This window comes from Artemia franciscana, chromosome 6 (genome assembly GCF_032884065.1).
Source record: "Artemia franciscana chromosome 6, ASM3288406v1, whole genome shotgun sequence".
Classification (NCBI taxonomy): Eukaryota; Metazoa; Arthropoda; class Branchiopoda; order Anostraca; family Artemiidae; genus Artemia; species Artemia franciscana.
This window is the reverse complement of record NC_088868.1, coordinates 2,293,669-2,315,547: the sequence shown is the minus strand read 5'-3', so window position 1 is coordinate 2,315,547 and position 21,879 is coordinate 2,293,669. Positions and strand designations below refer to the sequence as shown.

Here is a 21,879-nt window from a genome sequence, read left to right as displayed (position 1 = left end):
AGGTATTTGCCTGTGAGCAGAGGCGCCATTTGAGGGGGTTAGGGGTGGGCAAATGCCCACCCCTGATTTTTCCCGGGGGCCCTTTTCCAGCAAATAATTATCCATCATGTCCATGATAATCCATTCTGTTCAGATGATTTGAACCACTGCACGCCTATTAGCCAAAGAGCGTAATTACCTGACGACCCTTGGCGTAATTACACTATTTGCTATTAATCATTGTAAACTTTGAAAGTAGGTTCGATTCATAATAAAAGTCTCATGTTCTGTCAAATGCCCCATGCCTACCCCAAGATTTGGCCCAAATGGCGCCTCTGCCTGTGAGGGTTTTTGAATATACCAACCAATTATATACTTAATTATTCTGAAATATTCTATATAAACGGTCGCTATTTTTTATCATGGAATTAGATTCTTGACCTATATTAATTTCTTTATGACTCATTTTAAGTTATTGACCTTGAAGCAGCTTAATTTTTTTTTTATTTGTTTTAGGTCTTTTTTTTTGTGTCAGGAACATGTTCATATTAGCTCCAGCTATTGCATTGAATAAAATATATTCTATTCTATATCATAATTAAATCAGTTTACAAGCATTCATTAGTTTAATTAATAGATTATAAGTACATACACTACTTTGCTTCTTTTGATGTATACCCAAAAGAAAATGCTTTCTTACTTTAAGGGCAGAGAGATATCAACCAGAAATATTAACATAAATATTACTTGCATTAAAAATTGAATATTACATTATATATAGTGTTTTATAAATTTTAATATAAAGTGCAAGATTAATTCAATTAATTTTTATAGCTGGGGTTGTTGCGTTAAATTGGTAAATCCCATCTTCAATGTTTCACAGTACATCTATAATACGACTACAACTACTAACAACTTATTGCAGTAACAAGGCGCCAGAGGCCAACACAGCTACGAGCGCTCCCCTCCATCCCAATCTATTCAAAACATCCTTTTTTACATCCTCCTAGAAAATCCAATTTCCCTTATATCTTTCCTACGACATCCTCCCACCCCATTCAAAGACGACCTGCTTTTTGTTTGGCCCTAAATGTTTGGCCGACAAAGATAATCTTCGGCCAAGACGATGACAATCAAGGACACATAAAAATATGACAAAAAAAATTAGGATTTCCTCCAAATAACAACTCCTTTGAAAAAACTTATATTATAGCTAATCAGTAAATTTAAAAAGTAAAAATTTTGATAGTTATTTTAAAATCACATAAGAAACGATTTTTTAGCTTTAAAACTTGAAAAAATCTGACTTGCAACCATTTACCGTAGTGTCGAACAGTAGAAATGTGAGTTCAACTGGTATAGATAAAATTTATATTTTCATGGCAAAGTCGGAAACAATATTCTTAAGAATTTCTTCATTTTCTAGTTAAGCTTCTACTGATGACTACGACTTGATACATTGTCAAAATATTTTTGTTTTTGCTTTCATATAGTTTTGACTTATTTCTCTCTCTTGAAAAGATGTAAAACAGGAGAAAACTAAAAACAGAATAAAATCAAATGAGAAATCAAAGGCTGAAAAGCCCCAAAACAACATCAAAGAATTGAAAAAAAGCAAAATAAAAACAGAAACGAAGAAAAATTACAAATAATTGGAAAAGTTAATTTCGGAATTATCCAGTTTCTTTTAATTCTTCGGTTTTTAACTTCTTTTAGAATTCACATGATTTCTAATCTTAATTATCTTTGCTTGCTGCTAAAACAAGATTTACTAATAATGCAACACACATACAATAATAAACTATACTAATCCCCCAAAAGGCTTCTTGACCAGTGAATTGGAATATAACGGTTCTCACTCAAAGAAGAAAAGTAATTTACTTACAGAGAGTATAGAAAAAAAATATACAGAATATATATATATATATATATATATATATATATATATATATATATATATATTTATATATATATATATATATATATATATATATATATATATATATATATATATATATATATATATATATAGATATATCCCAACAATAAAACAAGAAAGGCATTCAACAAATATTCAGCATTTATCCCCACAAAGGCTCTGTGGCCTGTAAAGGAGGGGAAAAATAAACGAACTATCTAAACACTAACTAATAAACAATAAAAAAGGGGGAGGGGAAGCAGAGAAAGTAGGAAAGATTTCAACTATTAATAAGAATTTATTCTTCTTACAAAGCCAACTTCAATGGAACCCAAACAATTAATAATAATAACAGAGAAGAACTTGTAAAAATCAGTAAAAAAACATATTAAAAATTTTTTTTTCGAGTTCTGCAACGGTTGGCCTCTTCGGCTTTAGTTCTTTTATTTTTATTATGGCAAAGTTAAATTCGTCAGAGGTGATTCTGTAGCGACCAAACTATTGAAACAGTATATAGGTCATTTACGTGAGGACTTCCTCGACTAAGGGATGATAACACTTACAGTTGTATAAAACAGCATAACATCTTTATCTGTTAAGCCACCTTGAATTTTGTGCTCTTGCAAATGTTTTAAAAGCGTGCCCTAAAAAAAATCATTAGATTTAAGAAAGTCGGGCAACTTTTTCCAGCTATACATTAAAAAAAAAAAACACTTTTCAGCTGTTGGCCTGTATTTCAATCAGTTATTTGTGATTTTTGTTTTCACTTACTTTCTTTGTAATTTCAGATCCCAATTTTTCAAATTTTCTGGAGAACTAGGTCTACTGTCAACTAAGATATACGCAATTTAGTGTCCCCACCACCTAGAAGTCAGCAAACCGAATACCCTTTCAGATATTAGCATGACAGTTGAAACAACAAAAACAACATTCAATAACAAGAAAGGTCCCAATATTTCGAATTCACGTTCGGAACCCTTTGTAAAAAGTATATATTAAAGAATAAACTTTAACCATATCAATTTGAAAATATAAATAAAAAGGCAAGAAAGACAAGATGAAAAACACACACAAAAAGCAATATTTTTTAACTAAGTTATCTAAAATATTACATCAGTTTTTCTATATTTGCTTTTGTCTAATTTGTACACATGCACAAAAAATTGAAAATAAACACCCTTTTTTGCAAACAAAGCTGCTATGGTCATAATTGCTTCATTCAAAATCTTTCGTATCTTACTTTTTTTCAGTAAGCACGTGGTAACATGACAAAAAAAAAGGAAGTCTCTGACCTGTTAAGTCCTATTCTTTTAAAAGGATTAAATCCCAGTTTTTGAACAAGTGTCGTAAAAGGATTATATTCTGAATTAAATAGAAACTAAATTTACTCAGTAGTAGCAAAATATTGCCCGAATGCATTCGACCGGCTAGAAACAGCCTAGCGTGCGTCCACTACCTGCCTTGTGTATTTTTGTTTATTTATTAGCCAAGAAAAATCGGAAGATTAAAAATTGTAGTGAATTTTCAGTGGCAAAACGAAAAAAAAATTGAAGCTATTAGAACATTAGCAGCTGGACTGAGGACCAGCTGTTTGCCTGTTAAAGCTGTTTGCAATGGTTATATTAGAGGCTTGAATAAAGATTTTTGAGGTAGGCAGTTTTCAAATTTTGGTACCCCTTCAACCGCTCTTTGCTGTTGTATTTAGTGTTGAGGATGGTTAGAAAAAGGAAGAAGGTCAAGCAGAGAAAGGAAGCTATGGCGAATATATCGGTATCGAATAGTTCAGTTTTGAATGACTGCAACTCGCCCGATTCACGAAGAGTGAACCCCCTCCCCAAATGTTTGTCCGACTCGTAAATGCATAACAAATTTTGATGTGTTTTTAATGTTTTTTGTGCCCCCCACAAAAAAAAATAAAGAAACACATAAAAAATTGTTTATATCCATTTTTGTTACCCAGCTCGCCCGATTCAAGAAGAGTAGAAAATAATTCACTGAGGTTGTTAGCTGACAACATCAGCACAATTTTGGCCACGATTCAGTCAAATGCTGAAATTCTGAATGATTTATCTGGATCAGTTAATTTCATTGAATCCCGATTATCACACCTTGAGAATTATGTTGCTACCTCTCAAAAGGAAGTCTCCGAATTAAAACCAAGAATAGCTACTATTGAAAGTGAGTAAAAAAACGATAAAAAGTAATATATCTCTATTAGCAGAAGAAAATGTTCATTTGGCGTCTGAGTTATCTTTATTGAACGGGAGTACTATGAGAATAGAAAGCGAGATACAGAAAAAATCCATTGCTTCAGAATGTCCCAGTTAATGACGAGGAATAAGCTAAAAAAGAGTTTGAAAAAGTAATTACTGATGGAATAGCTTGAGTCTGGATTTTCAATATTGAGTGGTAGACATTAACCGTAAAAATTTATCAAAGTGGTAGTTGCAAGAAAAGAAGTCCGAATTCTTATATTGAAAAATGCCAAGAAATTGAAATACAAGTCCATTTTAGAGTGTTCTAATATCTTGGTGGCGAAGGATGCCCAGCAATCGATCAGAGAAGTTCGAAAGAAACTATTTGCTGCGAGAAATTACTCAACAGTGAAGTTAGTTATGGTGATGTTTGGGTGATGAAATCAATCCAGCCACTTTTGGGTATACGCCAGTCTCCAAACTCTGAGCCGGTAAAACTGACTGCTGATAAAGTAAATAACGATTTTATGATTCAGTTTTGGCTTGTATCCCACATAGTTGATATTCATAGGGGCGAATTTCGAAGTTCTATGGAAGAGTGAATTTTTCCTTTTTTTAGCTTATTTTCTATATTTGACATGTTTGAAGGGTGGGTTGGACGCGCGAAGGGAAAAACTGAATGAAATGAAGGGTAGCAATAAGAATACGCGTGAACAAACTTTTTTATGTGTCTTTTGCTTTTTTGTTCATTTAGTTGTAATTTGGAGAGTGTTTGCCTAGTTGCATTTTGGTCTATGGATCCTCTTTTTGTCTTTTCTTTCGCATTTCATAAAGAATTGTCTTAATAATAGGCATTACTTGATACAACACTGTGGATTTTTGAGGGATCTGATTTTATTCTGAGAGATGGTTTTGATGGTATTAGCAAAAATATCCATGAAAAGACATCATTTTAGTATGTTTTTTGTATGATTTTGTTGCAATGATCGTGTATTTTTCTTTAGAATGTTTTTTCTGTATTTCATTTGAATTGTCAAGGTTTGAATTCTTCTTATAATTATTTGGTTATAGTTCAATAATTAAGAATTATGTTCAATAATAGGAAATGTTGGTGTGATAGGTTTAACTGATGCATAGTTGAAGGATCATTTTGATTCTTTATTGGCAATTATTGGTTATAATTTCTGTAGAAAGAACCAAAAAAAATCACAGACACGATGGGGTGGCTGCCAACGTCGATTCGTGCCGTGAAGTTATGTAAGGGACGACCTTTGTGTTTATGTTGAGATGGTATTTGAGGTAGTTCTGGCGAATCGAAGCTTTTTTTGTGGTTGTATATAGACCTCCTTTGGCATCAAGTCAGAATTTTTTAGAGGTAATAGAAAGTCAATTGGAAACTTTTTTTGAGTTGCTTAGCATGATTTTTTTTTAGTTAAAGTTGGGAAAGAGTATATAATAGTGTTGTTATATTAGATAAGTATCAAGTGGTCTCACAGTGGTTTGTGAGACCACTACAAGGTCTCAAGTGGTGACTTTTTTTTTTTTTTTTTTTTTTTTTTTTTTTTTTTTTTTTTTTTTTTTTTTTTTTTTTTTTTTTTTTTTAAGGAGATTCCATTGGTAAGTGATTTGTTTTGTAGTTTTGAGAATGGCAGCACAAGTAATAAGGCTTTTTGGCAAATTTTTCTCTTTTGTATTATTTTGTGTTTTGTTTTTAATAAATTTTCTCACTCTAAAAATCTATATATAACTACGATAGCAAGCTAGAGAAGGGGAAAACGAAGCAAAAAGCTAATCAAACAGAAATGGTGAACCCTCCTCTCTCAAACTACAAATAAGATAAAAACTGTAGTTCTTCGAGTGTCGTAACTATTATATGATGCGGGTTAAAAATAATTATCTACTTATTATACAAATAATAATAATGACAAGACAATAAATAAATATATATATATATATATATATATATATATATATATATATATATATATATATATATATATATATATATATATATATATATATATATATATATGTATATGTATATATATATATATATATATATATATATATATATATATATATATATATATATATATATATATATATATATATATATATACAATATAACAGAAAATTATGCTTATCGACACTTAAAGGTTTTAATTTGAAAGCATTAAAGTGGAAAGCAGTAAAGCATAAAAAAATGAAATGTGTAAAGCCAACCGAAGTATGGCTCTAAAAACAAAGATTATATTGAAAAAAATTAAAATAAAAATTTTACAGGTCTTGCTGACAGATCCATTTATCGACATTCTGCTTACATATTTACTATTTAACACTATTAGGGTATTTCATTTGCCTGGAAGTGTGGGCAAATAGCATTTCAACAAATCTTGGTTTCTCGTTATTAGGATATCTTGGTATTCGTTGTTAGTATACGTTGGCAAATAGTACTTCAAGATATCCTGGTTGCTCGTTATTAGGATATGTCGGTATTCGTTGTTAGGATATGTTGGCGAATAGCACTTCAATATATCCTAGTTTCTCATTGACTGTCAATAAGCCAGTCATATGAGTTGAGACCATAGGAAACTAAATCATCTTGCATTTCTCTATCTGATTTTAACAACATTTATTTGGTATCTTTGGTATTTAATTGGTATTAATTTGGTTCATTAATTCAACATTGATCAACATTAATTTGGTATTTTTTAAAAATTTGGTAATTTTTGCCATCTTTGAGACGGCAATACCATCAAATCCAGAATTCATTTTTCAAACGTCGAGCTTACAAATATGGTAATTATGGTAATATATATATATATATATATATATATATATATATATATATATATATATATATATATATATATATATATATATATATATGTATGGTAATATATAGTAATCGAAGACTTCAAAAGTGACTGATGCCGGACAGGTTCTACAGTAAACTATGAGATCAGCTAGCTACTTAGTTACAGGACAGTCTGATCTTTGACGAACCTTTAAAAGCGTTTTAAAACATTTAAAGGTCAGCTAGCCACCTTTAAACATTATCTACTAACTACGGAGATAAGATAATCTACTTAATCTACTTGACATGAGATATTTACAAGTATCCGTATTCAAGGTCATATAAGCATGATATAGTTTATGTGTTTAAATCTCGCAATTCAAAATTTTGCTTTAAAGCATGAGCAAGTCTTTTGCCTTTGAAAACAAAGGTCATTAAAATTGGAATCTGATCCTTTAAATTGGCCAAGTGGAAATTTTTGTTAAAAACCCAAAACCAAAAAAACAAAAAAACAAACTTGTGTTAAGAATGAGGAGAACCTAATTCTTTGAATATTAGGAGAAGCTAATTTTTTGAAAATTAAGTTCTCCTAATTTAATTTAAAAGAAATAATCTTATTTTCATTTTGAAAAAAATTAGGAAGCTCAATTTTTTTAAAGACTTCCATATGCAGTTATCTGGTTTAACACTTAAGGGGCACCCAGTTTAAAAATAAGGAACGAGTTTGAAAAACCAGCAGAAAATGAATTCATCCAGCTCACGTCAATTACATAAACAAGAATAACACGTGATTATTCTAAAGATAAAAAAAATAGAGTTTTTTTCAACATTTACAAGCAAAAAGCATCGTCAAGGTTTAGCAAATGGTTGCCACTTATTTTCACTTTGTTTCATGGATCATCATGGCAACACTATCCCCAAAAGTTTTGTGGTCTTTGCGTCATTAATCTGATCTGACTAAAAAAAGAAGTTAAAGTTTAATATTGGCTAGAGGCGTATCTTTTTAGAAAAAGTCATCTTAAAATACAACCATTTATTTAAATACTGTTCACCTTTGCTTGTGTTTATCAATGTTTATTAATATATCAAAACATAATTGAAAACTTAAAGATCAACAGAACTAGTCAAAAAAGAAACAGGGGCACCATTTAAGAGCTCACCGCTGATTTCTGTTAAATGGCATCCCTGTGGCGACAGAGAGGCAGGAGGCACAGAAGACCTACCCCGACACCATGAACCATACACTTTGGAGGTCCGGTAGTACCTGAGGAATACATGATGAACAATGGATGATCAAAAGTTACATGTACATACTCAGTGACCAATTCCTTCCCGAGATCCAAAAAATCTTCCATTAGAATTCTGAAAAATATAAGTTGTGTTTTCTAGAGAATAATTCATTTTAATTAAAGACAAATACTCACAAAAAAATAGCCAATTGACCTACTACTATTACTACTAATAACTCACTGCAGCAACAAGCGGCCTGAAGCCAATACAGCTACTGACGTTCCCCTCTATCCCACTCTATTCATAGCCTTCCTGTTTATACACTCCCAAGAAGTTCCAATTTCTTCTAAATCTATACCTAATAGACCCACCACATGAAAATCTATACAGTTTTGTTTGCATCAGGACTCAGTATTCTAAACTAGTATTCTTACTATTTAATATATATATATATATATATATATATATATATATATATATATATATATATATATATATATATATATATATATATATATATATATATATATATATAGATCATCATTGTGTTGCGGAGCAACACTACTGCTTTCGTAGTTTTTTTTTTTTTTCACCGTGATCAGCGACCTGTAGCTCGGAAGTGGTAAGAGTTAAAAATTTGAGATGTTTTCAGAGGGAAGGGAAACGTGAAACAGAGTAAAAAAGTTCCAGAGAAGTTCCTAAAATTTCTAACAGTTTTCCATAAAAAAAATAAAACGGTTTTTTTCTTAGAAACTGTGCGTTCGATGTTTGGCGTCAAGTTAAGACGACCCTAGCTTCGGAAATAAACTTGTTAGAAATACAGTTATGCTGAACTCATGTAGAACTTTCATTTGTCTCTTCGAGAACCGGAGCACAAAATTCCGTAGCTCTTACAGATTTCCCGGAAATAATTCCGGAAAAGTCCATCTCGTTCCGATTTTTTTTGGAATTTTCTCAAATTTTCGATTTTGATGTTTCTTATATTTTTATCGAGTAGTGCTATGAAAAGTATGCAAGAAGAAGTGAAGTGTTCTATATACCAAGTTGCTTCGTTCTCTAAGAAATAATTTCCGAAGTTTCGACGTTCTAGAGGTAACTTCTGTTCTGGACCAGCTAGAATTTTTTTTCCAACGCGGTTCGATAGGTCTCGATCTCCTAACAACTGGAGCTTACAATAGTTTCTCCGAAATAAAATTCCTTCTTTGGGTTTTTCTATTTGGAAGTTTTGTCATGCCCTCGGGGCAATTTAAATTTTTTGGTGAATTTGGTTTGTTTTATATTTTCCTAGTTTAGGCCATCAAAAGTTAAGCAGAAAACTATAAGACGTTATTTCCGTATCTCCTTCAGATTTCCCGGAAATAGCAACTGTGTCCCGTAGGGCACAGTTGCACGTGTTGCTCCGCAACTGTGCCCTAAGGAACAGGGCACAGTTGCTGCAACACTTCCCGTTGCACAGGCAACAGAGGTCTAGTTTTATCTATAACCCATCACAAGAAACTGGGCAGAAAGCCCAGAAAAGGACAGAGTAAAAATCAAGAAAAGAAAAAAAAGAGACAACAGAAATAAAAACACACTTTGACAACTACAAACAAGGCACCAACAGAAATGACCAAAGATGGGAAGACTTCTGGCATTCGGTATCGAAATCACAAATATACTTCTCAATAACTCCAGCTGGGTTTACCAATTGATACTTTCTTTGCAGAAAAGAGTTACTATTCTAAGTTCGAAGTTCCATTAAATACTTTGCAAATTTAAAGTAATGGAGACGAACTTGCTTTCTTTTGCCACAATTAAAGAAAGACCAAACAGGAGCGAGGGCAAATAAGTGAAAAACTGCTGGGCTATTATATAAGTGAGAACGGTGAACTCTACTTAGATACGAAACGTTTGAAGCCAGGGAGGCATACGCTTAAAATATCTCCATTTTATACACATATATATGTACATATACATAAAATTGGGTTAAAAGATAAGGGACAGCGGATTCAAAACTTGCCAAAATTGAAGATGATAGTCATGATAATTAAATTTGGGATTTTGAAATGGATAAGGTTATCAATGCTTACTATGCCTTTGTTAAAAAATTAAGCATCTACGATAAGTATTTCATAATGGCAAAAGACGAACCGGGGCAAAAGTTGACATTCAACACTTTATAAAAGCTCCAACCAATGAAATAGCTATAAATAACGACATTGGAGTTTACAAGGACGTTAGCAAATAACCTGAGAATGTTTCAGCCTCTGTCAAAAAACAAAGGTTCGGTGTTATGTTTTTCATAATGACAATAGACAAGCCAAGGCAAAAGTTAAAGGTCCAATAACAAAAAAAGGGTAACTTTCCAAAGGCACTAATTTTAATTTAAGGTCATTTAAAATGCTTAAGAGGTTGATTGATGATAATAAATCACGGATAAAGGTGATTAGAAAACTGGTGTAAGTAAGAGTCGCAACACCTAAAGAAAATGGCATGGAAAAATGAGAGTGAGAATCACATTGAATTTTAAACAAAATTTTGAACATTGTGGTTGGAAACTAGAAAAGATTTATTTTTTATCTGCAAGGTATTAAGGAATTAAATGAGATGATGTATTAATTTAAACTAAAAAAGCAAAAGGCGTGGAAAAAACTTTCTGAGGTAAAGATGAACAAAAATGGACAATGAAATTCACGGCTGGGAAAGAAGAAACAGCGATGACTGGCTACAAAACAAAACTTTCTGCGGTAAAGATGAACAGAAATGGTAGCTGTGCTGGCCTCAGGTAGCTGGGTGCTGTGGTGAGTTGTTCGTAGAAGTAGTATAAGAATGGTAGGTAGAAATCCCTAATAATCAACTAAATTAATTTAAATTTCCAAACATTAATTAATGTTTTCCAGGGGGGCGGGGACGTCCAAAATCAATAGTGTCTAAAATCAAAAATTGCCTATGGCCGTTGTAACTTAAGTTCAAACTTTAGATAAGATAATCTTTTTTCTTAGAGAAGAATAGAAACATTTTAGTTTTAGAGAAGACTAAAAGGTCGAAACTGATGAACAAGAAAAAGAGAGCTTGTTTAAAAAAAGTAAAAGTAAGAAATTTTTTCACGAGAATCTACGACTATAACCGAATAAATGCCTCCGCAAAAATCCCCCAGCCCGCGAAAGAAAACTTGTCTCCAATCACTTTCGACTTATAAAAAAGGTCTAGAACTCTCAAATTCTGATCAAATAAGCATCCTCTAAAATTTCTACGACCATGAGACGGAGGTGGAGATTTGCAAGGGGCAGTCCCCTTCCTATACAGAATAAACTCTGCTCATTTCGGGTATTCAATAGATTATTAATTAGATTATAAAGAAGTTGTGAATAAGAAGGGATCTTTTCCGTTATACGTATGCCACTATTTAAAATGTACTTTTTAGTTGTTTACTCGTGAATTAAGTAAAAGAATGCCAACATTGGCTCTGGATATCGTTAGCATTGTGTGATTGAACCTTCTTCGTCTAGCAGATAGCTACATAAGCGAATAAGACGCTATTAACTGGGGATCATTTGGGAATTCCGAAAACGAGGGCGAAAAACAGATTGGTTTTATCTTAACTTGATCTTCTTAACCAGTTTGCCTCAGCTTGCTGACTTTTTTCATATATGCATTTAAAACTAAAATCAATTTGACATACAAAATGTCATACATCAATATGTGTCATATGTAAAATGTCAATATGTCATAAAAATCCCAATCCGTTTTGTGCCTTCGCTTTCACTTATATTCATAGATTAACGAGAAAAAAATTCCCGCTTCTTAGTACATCTTGAAAACAAGCTTTTTTTATTTTCAAATAGCCTACTTTCTTCTAGGCAAAAAAATTTATACTTAGTATTTTGTATAGCTCCAGAGTTTTTGCCAAAAGGCACAATTTTTCGTAACCTGTCATCTTTCATCCGTAAAACATGACTTAAACATTTTAATCTGCCTTACAGATTGAGGTCCTATAGCCCTACACAGCCCAGCAAGCACCCTCTTATAGCCCTACAAAGTATAAAATATTACATATCTCATGTAGTTTCCTTTTTCTTGTACTTTGTTGGCTCGTTCAAGAGCATTTTTTTTGTTATTGACCTTTTTCTCATTTTAACATGATAGTTAGGGTTAAGCTGTTTTGTGAAAACTTTTCTCATTTTAACATGATTGTTATGGTTAAGCTGTTTTGTGAAAACTTTTTCTCATTTTAACATGATTGTTATGGTTAAGCTGTTTTGTGAAAACTTTTTCTCATTTTCACATGATTGTTATGGTTAAGCTGTTTTGTGAAAACTTTTTCTCATTTTAACATGATTGCTATGGTTAAGCTGTTTTGTGTTCGGGGCTTATTTTTGCCAATACAAAAAAAAATGCTGCTTAAACACTATTATACAATAATTATTTCTGGACTTGTATTGTACTTAAATCGTCCTACCCGGCTTGTTTAAAATACATTTTGATGCATTTTCAAAGAAAAACAAACTAATCCAATTTGTTAAAAAAAAACACAACGAATCAGAAATATATGTTGGTATTTAATTTTGAAAAAGTTTTTCAATTCTGTTAATGAGAATACAAAAATGCATATTTTTCAATAGAAATACTAAAAAAGTGCCCCTCTCGTTTAAGCTACTGGGAGTGCTACTATATTATTGGGAGAACCCAAGGAACCACGACGATAGTTACTACTTAACGGTATTATTGATGCAAATGCATTTCTAATTTTCTTGAATATGGTAACTTAGCATTGACTTAGCAAAACTACAACCCAAAGTAAATAAAAGCTTCAAAGATCGAAAATGAACTATTATACACTAATGATAATTTATTAATAATAATTTATGCATTGATAATATTATACATTAATTCACCTTGACCATTAATATTATTAAGAAAATATTGTCATGATTATTTTGTTAATAATCATTATTAAATAAAAATCGATTTGTTAAAAAAAAAAATACAACAAATCGGAAATATATATCGGTATTTATTTTTTGTATTTATTATATTTATTGATATTTACTATAGTTAGGTTTTTTAATATTCATTACATTTATATGCTTTTGATATCTTTTATTTTATTTTTTGATTTGTTTAAAAACAGCAACTCTAATTTATAAGATATGAGTTTCCTTCGTCTTTCTCTTTTTTTCTGCAAAAGGTTTATATTTCTTATTATCGCTTAATTTTATCTTTTAGTATTTATTTACCCTTTAACCCATTTTTCTCTCTGGCACCAATTTGCGAAATGTAGTGAGGCAAGGGGAATTTTTTAAACTTTATCTAATGAAAACGTAGAAAAGATAATTTTTTTATTATCTATGGGAGGGGAGCATTTCTGTCTTTACATATGAATATCCAAAAATGTATTTTTCAAAATTCAGGGAGGTAACAGCCCCCACAAAAACCCAATTGGCGGGTCTGGATTTTCATTTTATGATAATTGTCATAATTTAGCTTAAAAAACTTTTCTCTTGGTATTTCATTTTTAAAGAAAACTAATAAAATTCTCCTGGGGACTTGTCAGTTGAAGGATCTTTTCATGGTACTAAAGTGCGATTTTGTATTCAAGAAAGTAGAATAAGAGTACTACTTAAGGAGACACAATATTTAAATTATTATGTTTATACTTTTTAAATGATAAGAATGGACTGCTATATTTTTATGGGTTATTTGTATTTTTCAGTCACTTAAGTATTTTTTTTTAGTTTATTATTTCTAAGCTCTTTCGATCTGAAACGACTAATCTTATTTCCGAATATCAAAGCGAATTTGTAACCCTGTTCGGTCTCTCGTGTGACAGTTTTCGATACTGTATCGAATTTACTGTAAATCGAATATCGAATTCGATACTGTATCGAATATCGTGTGACATTTGTATCTTGTGTGACAGTTTTAATACTTTTTCTGGGGAGATTACAAAAGACAATGAAAAGAAACAGAAAGAGCGGGGGAGAGAGAGCTAGGGAGAGGAAAAAAAGAGAGAGAGAGAGAGAGAGTGAAAGAGATATACCCATTTTTAATAGCTGATACATCAATTTCTTCATCCATATGATGTGAAATGACCACTACCTCCAAAGATGTAAGTTTGTGACTCAATTCAGCAACCTTTTTCAAATTATCATGTTTTTTCCCATTATACTGTGAACTGTCCACGGAAATCATTATTTTTGGCAGGGCTTGCGAAAATCGTTCATAAACACCCTGAAATACAGAACAACTTGTCATATTGAAGGTTTCTCCTGGGTCTAAACTTCAGATATAAAAGGTACCATATACGCATTGCAGCTTTGGAAAACATCTAGCAAATCGTCCTTTGTTTTTAGGAGGAAATCCTCCGAATTAGGTGCTTATATGAAGAAAATTCTAAGACACTCAGTTAATCTAGAAATATTACCGAGGGTAAAATAATTTCTTCCAGTTTCCAGGTAAAGGCTCCCACTTGTTTGACTCTTCTTTCCAAGTATGTTTATAGTCCACTCAAAAAATTTGATCTTCGTAGCTTATTTTAAGCATATTCACAACAAAAACAAAAATCAGATGCATCGTAAGATGTCATCACAACAAAAATCAGATGACGTCGCAGCATGCAATCAGTTGCACTAACAAATTAAAATGTCCGCCTCTTTTTTACTATGGACAAGTATTGATCACAAGCCTTGATTACCAGGCTGTCCACTGTTGAGCAGGTCTTATCACATTTTTAGTGACTTTTAGTACACTTGTCTCTTACCAGTTTGCTCGTTAAAGATAAATTATTTAAAAAAAGTAAAGAATGATAAAACGAAAACGGTGAATTCTTTGGGGTTTAGAGACAGGAAATAAAAACTAAAAAGTAATTTTTGTTCAAAAAAGCAACAATTTTTTCTTTTTTACTTTTACTTACAGCAGGAACCAGACTAAGAACTATCCTGCCCGGCACCAATGGACTTTGGAATGACGTCCACCGACCAGTTCGATCTGATAGTTGCAGCTTCCCCGGCGATCTTCAGCCAATCTCTGTCCCATTTCCAGCCATGCCTCCAGAGGCCTCCCCATGGTCCTCGTCCTCCTTTCCTCCTTAGTCCTCCTTGATTTTTGTCAAATATTTTTATTCCTCCTTAGTCCTCTTTCCTTATTTCCTTAGTCCTCGTCCTCCTTAGTCCTCCTTGAATTTTGTAAAATATTTTTCCTATTTCCTGACTAATGTCGTCTCCAGGATGATACTGGCTCGCAGATAAGAGGATATCGACATACCTTTGGGTAATATAAAATAATATTACCGTACCTTTGCGTACCTTTAGGAAATATTAAATAAAGAAAAACAAGTTTTTTTAAGCTGAAAGTATAGAGCGATATTAAAACTTAAAACGATCAGAAATTATTCCGTATAAGAAAGGGGCTGGCCCTCCTCAACGTTCCGCTCTTTGCGCTAAAGTTTATTTTATTGTTTTAAAAAGTAGAGTTGTGAGAAAGAGTCAAACCTTAACAAACAAAGAAACAACATCATCAATTTAAAGAAGCATGTTCAAAGCTTATAACAATACCCGTGAAGAAGATGTTACTGAAATGATCCAATTCAAATTAGCATTACTAGAGACATGCAAATTAGATTTAATGAATTTAAAGAAATTTAATTATTATGTTTTATATCATAAGCTCGATATTATTATATTACTTGATACTTTATATTATATTATAAAATTATATTACTTGCTTATATAGACTTAGGTACTTGTATGATATACCCCCTACCACTCAAGAAGTGAAGTTAGGTCAATCCTAATAAAATATACCTAAACATGATAAAAATATAATACTTTAAAAACAAGTTTCGGCAATAAATTAGTATATTAGGGGGGGGGGGGTAAAGTATATGCACAGTTAAAGGTCAAAATCTTTTATTTTATGCAGTTAAGTATATGCAGCTATTTTATAGTAGTTTTCTATAATTGTGTTATAGTGTTATAGTTATAGTTTCTATAATTGTGTTATAAGTTTGCTTGTCCACGAGCCAGAGCCAATGGTGTGCGAAATGAAGTGGAGTTATATAGCCTATGTCAGAGAGGAGTATCTGAAGTTGTGCAGCCAAGCTTTCGTTTCATTAAACCATGTTTCTGCTTTCGAGTGGAAAGCTCCGTTCTAGCAGGCAAGCAGGCAGGCACCACTTTCAAATTGAAGATGGACTAAAATCTATAAGTGCTAAATATATGCGGCAGTTACCCAGCCCTACAGCCAATATATCTTCTTTGAGTGATAAATAGAAAAAATTACAGAAGCAAAAATGTGGCATTTTCCCACGGGTCCGAAAGTGCTACCATCTATTGTTCCTACCCATTTCTGTTCGTGATTTCAGCTGAGTTTATCATTTGGTTTTTCGGACTTGGGATTGCGGTAGAGAAAAGGTATCAGGTGCGTCTAATAAACTTTAAAAGTTCTCTCATTGCTAAAGAAATTGGAGCTTATCCTTTGCTCCTTTCTAAGTGGTGACGTTAGAAAGTTGGCCTATGACAAAAAAAAATCAACTTTTGAACTAAGACATATAGAATTTTTTTTTGACGGCAATCGATAGCTCTTGATGAGCTGATCGAAGTATATGACATCCATTTTTGGTACAAAAATTCCTTCATGAGGTATACCAGTTTGAAAGTTTCAAGGGGTTGACAACTTCAGTAGTAAGGTACACACTGAAACGAAATCTAGGCCGATACAAATTGTGAGACATATAGAGGACTTGTAAGCAACAATCGGCTGTTAAGTAATAATCACCTTCGGCAATGAGGGGTTTGCCACTTTTGCTAGTTGGTGTATCTATTATTAGTTTCCAGTGTATTTGATGGTAAAACCAACTTGGTTCCAGTGGTAAGACATGTAGGGGACTTGTAAGTAATAATCTGCTGTTAGGCTACAGTCAACTTCAGCGATGAGGGGTTTTCAACTATGCTAGTTGGTGTACCCATTTATTTGTTTCCGGTGAACTTGATGTCTATCACGGGAGAGGGACTTATAAGTAAGAATCGGTTCACTTTGGGCGAGAAACGGCTGTTAGCTCATAATCATCTCCGGCAATGAGAGGTTTGCCACTTTTGCTAGTTGGTGTACCTATTATTTGTTTCTGGTGTATTTGATGGTTAAACCAATTTGGTTCCAGTGGTAAGACATGTAGGGGACTTGTAAGTAATAATCGGCTGTTGGGCTACAATCATCTTCAGCGATGAGGGGTTTGCAACTTTTGCTAGTTGGTGTAGCCATTTATTTGTTTCCGGTGAACTTGATGTCTATCACGGGAGAGGGAATTGTAAGTAAGAATATGTTCACTTTGGGCCAGAAATTTGTGCAAATTGATGCACATTGTATTCGATCTCTTTAAATCTGACAGAATTAAGTGTTTGGACGCAACGGGTACAAACAATAACGTAAAACAATGAGGTAGTTTCGTAATAATTAGTGTCACCTATGGTATTTTAATCCTGAAAAGTTACGGATAGCTTTATAATACCAACTAGATTATATAAGATACTAGCTGTTGGGGCGCTTATAACCAACACCTAGTTGGTGGGGCGCTTTGCGCCCCCCCAAGCCCCCCCGCGCGCGTAAGTCGTTACGCGCCATATTACTTACGCGCCATTGTAGTTGTGTCCCTGTGTCCCACCTGTGAATATAGATAGATTTATATATGTGTTTCAAACTACGTAAAAATTGCGAATATACAACATTCTTGGCTTTCCCATTGTCTGTGCATATACAAAGCCGTATGCACTAATAATGACGTCATATGCAAACGCTCTTTTTACCAACAAACAAACATGCATACACACAACTCGTTTTTATATAGATAGATAGATAGATAGATACAATACAAATTAACTGCGTGTACTGCCATTGTAGTTGTGTCCCTGTGTCCCACCTGTGAATATAGATAGATTTATATATGTGTTTCAAACTACGTAAAAATTGCGAATATATAACATTTTTGGCTTTCCCACTACTGGGAGCTTTCCGTTTCCAATTGCCAGCAATTGATCTGAAAATGTTTGACCAGTCATCGTTTTGCAATCGAACACGCATATTTGTAGTTAATTTTAATATTTTTACGTGTGCCCATAAATTAGAATTTTTCAGGCAAGCATTCATTTCGTCTGCAGGAGTTAAACTACGTAAAAATTGCGAATATACAACATTCTTGGCTTTCCCATTGTCTGTGCATATACAAAGCCGTATGTACTAATAATGACGTCATATGCAAACGCTCTTTTTACAAACATGCATACACACAACTCGTTTTTATATAGATAGATAGATAGATAGATACAATACAAATTAACTGCGTAAAACTTGCGAATATACAACATTTTTCGCTGTCCAATTGCCGCTGCATATAAATAGATTGTCAGGTTTACCGACCCTCGAACATGCAACGCACAATTGTCTATGGGAAAAACAATCAGTATTAAGATCTATACCACATTTTTCTAATGATTGACCTTGAGCTTTGTTGATGGTGATTGCAAATGCTAATCGAAGTGGGAATTGCAATCTTTTAAATTAAAAAGGCAGATCCGTTGGAATCATGGGAATGCGAGGAATAAGAACAGCCTCATCCTCAAAAGGCCCTGTCAAGATTGTGGGCTCTATTAGGTTTTCCATTGTTTTTTTTACGACAAGTCGCGTGCCATTGCAAAGCTTTGGTGGGTTGATATTTCTTAAAAGTATTATTGGTACGCCTATTTTTAGTTGTAGCACGTGTGGTGGAAACCCTGAAAGATCTATGGAATTTAAAAATTCAGATGGATAATTAACCGCTTCATTTGGTTCCAAAACTGTGTCGACTGACTTGTAAAGGACTGCCTGGTCTCGAATCTTGGTCAAAACAATATTGTTGATTTCGTGGACGTCTATATTTTTGGGTGCGAGAATCGCTCTTTCACTTAGCCATTTATTATTTTTATAATTTTTTAGAATATTCGGAAATACTTTTTCAATCAATTCATTTTTGGACGTCACTAAATTACAGAAATCAGCAGGTAGTTGTATACGTCCTGAAATTGAGTCTACTGGGAGCTTTCCGTTTCCAATTGCCAGCAATTGATATGAAAATGTTTGACCAGAGTCATCGTTTTGCAATCGGACACGCATATTTGTAGTTAATTTTAAGATTTTTACGTGTGCCCATAAATTAGAATTTTTCAGGCAAGCATTCATTTCGTCTGCAGGAGTTGATCTAGGTATTATAGGTAATGTTTGCCTGAAATCTCCCGCAAGCAATGATAATGTGCTGCCAAAGGGTTTCGAATTCCCTCTTAAATCTTTCAAGCATTGATCCAGAGCCTCGAGCGATTTTTTGTGTGCCATTCTGCACTCATCCCAAATAATAAGTTTGCATTGCTGCAATACTTTACCCGTCCCAGATGATTTGGAAATATTGCACGTGGGAGTTTCTGTAGAATGCAAATTCAGAGGCAATTTCAAAGCGGAATGAGCAGTTCTTCCACCAGGCAGCAATGTTGCGGCTATTCCGGACGACGCAATTGCAAACGCTATATCATTTTTTGATCGAATTGATGCCAGAATCAGTTTTATCACAAACATTTTACCAGTACCTCCTGGCGCATCCAAAAAGAAAATTTCTCCAACGTTGTTATCGACACAATGCATTATCGTATCATAAATGTCTTTTTGTTCCGACGTTAACTTGGAAATGTTATTTTGTACATACAATAGATCACTCGTACTGTAACTTTGTTCACGATCCAATTCTACACATGTCGAAACAGCAGCGATACGGTTAGGTGAAGGCATTCCCAAATCCTGAAGAGGTTTGTTTGCCATACGTACGCACAAATCTTCTATAATAACTAAAGTGTAGTTATAAATTTCTGATGTAAAATCAAAACTCATATCTGACGTCTCTAACTGTTTTCGATGGAGTATATCTTCGGACATTTTTGACTTATATTTTTCCCATAACTCTGTAGGAGCTGATGGAGAGCAAGTTGTTAAAATGATGCCAACCAATGCACGAATTTGACTTGGGGTTGACGTTTCGCACGCGTCATTGATGCAGTTATCCCAGTGTTGGTCATTCTCAAATAAATTCAGAGCTTGGCATGCACTACGGTAAGTGTCATGTATAGTACCGTTTACAGTTCTCAAATACTCAAAGGATGTATCTTCCAGCCTGATATTGTACGATTTCGTCGAAATCTTTGATTTCGGGCTGCAAGCCAAAAACTGCCATGTCACTGCCTTTGTTGACGTATTTACATATGTTTTTGATTGCCTTTACGGAGTTAAAGTATTCAACGTTTATGTGTGCATTAAATGTTTTTGATAATAATGGGGAATATGGAACAACCCACTGGTTATCTACTTCGATGGTGGTACCGTTACGCTTCTTTATTATTGCTGTTTTACCGCCATCTTCAGTAGATCTTCTTCTATATTGTGGGTAACCATTATTGCCAGTAATTGTGTTTGATACTAAAAGTTGAGGATATTGCTTTGTGCACCTTCCTTTGGCCATGCATGGTGAATTTTCGTTCAGTGCACCGCAAGGTCCATGTATCATATTTTTTACAATAATATCATGTAACCCCTTATCGACATTTTTATCAGGTATTTCAGCGGAAATCACATCATCAATTTCGTTCGAAGTAATTTTTTTATGTAGCCAGATTAGTATATGTGCGTGTGGCAAACCTCGTTTTTGCCATTCCACAGAGTACATCCAGCATCGCACTGACCCAAACACTTCAAGTTTTTCTATATAGTTTATCAGTGATTTCAACTTTTGCCGGAAGACACGGGCCGTAATGTCATGCCTATGAACCGCCGATTGTCCTTGAAGTAAAAGCTGCAGTATCTCGTCCCAAGATTGATTACATGTAAATGTAATAAATAAATCTGGACGACCATAGAGACGAACATACGCAATAGCATCTTGAGCATATTCATGCGTATGACGGGGACTGCCAGCATATGACGAAGGTAAAATTGTCAATCTTCCAACGTTTGTGGTATTACCGTCATTTATAACTGCATCTCGCAAATGAATGTATTGTTCAAAGCGGAGCTTGGTCTGATTCAGGCGGATATATAGCAAACGTTCTGATTCAATTTTAGCATACATATCAACGACAAATTGGTGAAACAATTCACGGCATTTCACGGCTCCATCCCAAAAAATGATAGGATATTGTAGGGCATCGTAGCATCGATGAGTTTCAGCAATTCTTACCAACTGAGCGTTTCGCTTATGAAGAATAATATCTCGAGGTAAAAAACTGATCACCGGCCATAACGATTGCCATTTCGTCGATAGTTGGAGCATTGTATCTACGCACATGTTGGCCAGGAGGCGTTTTGTCAGCGGAAATAACGATTTTATGCATATCAGTAGGCATCAAATCGATGGCTGTTTTGAACAGACGCACTAAATTATTATTTTCGTGGAAAAGATGTTGCAATTGGGAAACGATTGTCCTTTCAACGTTGGGAGAAATTTCGCAACGTGCATTCAATTCAGAATTTCTATCACTGATGAAGTACAATTGTAAAAATTTATGATTCTCGCCTGAGAATGGTAGAAGGGACCCTGCTCTATGATAAATTTGCCCTTTTACTTTGAAAGTAGACATAAATTGATCTGGATTTTCGATTTGGGCTCCAAACGACGTCATTTGGAAACATGAGTTGTATTTTCTGATTTGTGACAAAAAACGCTTAGATTCTGACGTAGTTCCAGTAAGGAAAGTCTTCAATGGCTTTGGTGGTGC

General features: G+C 33.5%; 1 protein-coding gene across 2 annotated transcripts in view; it reads right to left on the bottom strand.

The window, feature by feature from the left end:
* Positions 1-21,879, bottom strand: part of LOC136027904 (acetoacetyl-CoA synthetase-like) — a 75,873-nt gene that overhangs the window by 38,446 nt on the left and 15,548 nt on the right. The window contains exons 5-7 of one of the 2 annotated variants that reach the window (XM_065705334.1): positions 14,139-14,329; positions 8,113-8,251; positions 2,461-2,541 (exon numbers count right to left, since the gene is read on the bottom strand). In XM_065705334.1, coding sequence (XP_065561406.1) covers positions 2,461-2,541; positions 8,113-8,251; positions 14,139-14,329 — 411 coding nt within the window. The remainder of the gene's footprint in view (positions 1-2,460; positions 2,542-8,112; positions 8,252-14,138; positions 14,330-21,879) is intronic. The other variant, XM_065705335.1, reaches the window with a different exon arrangement.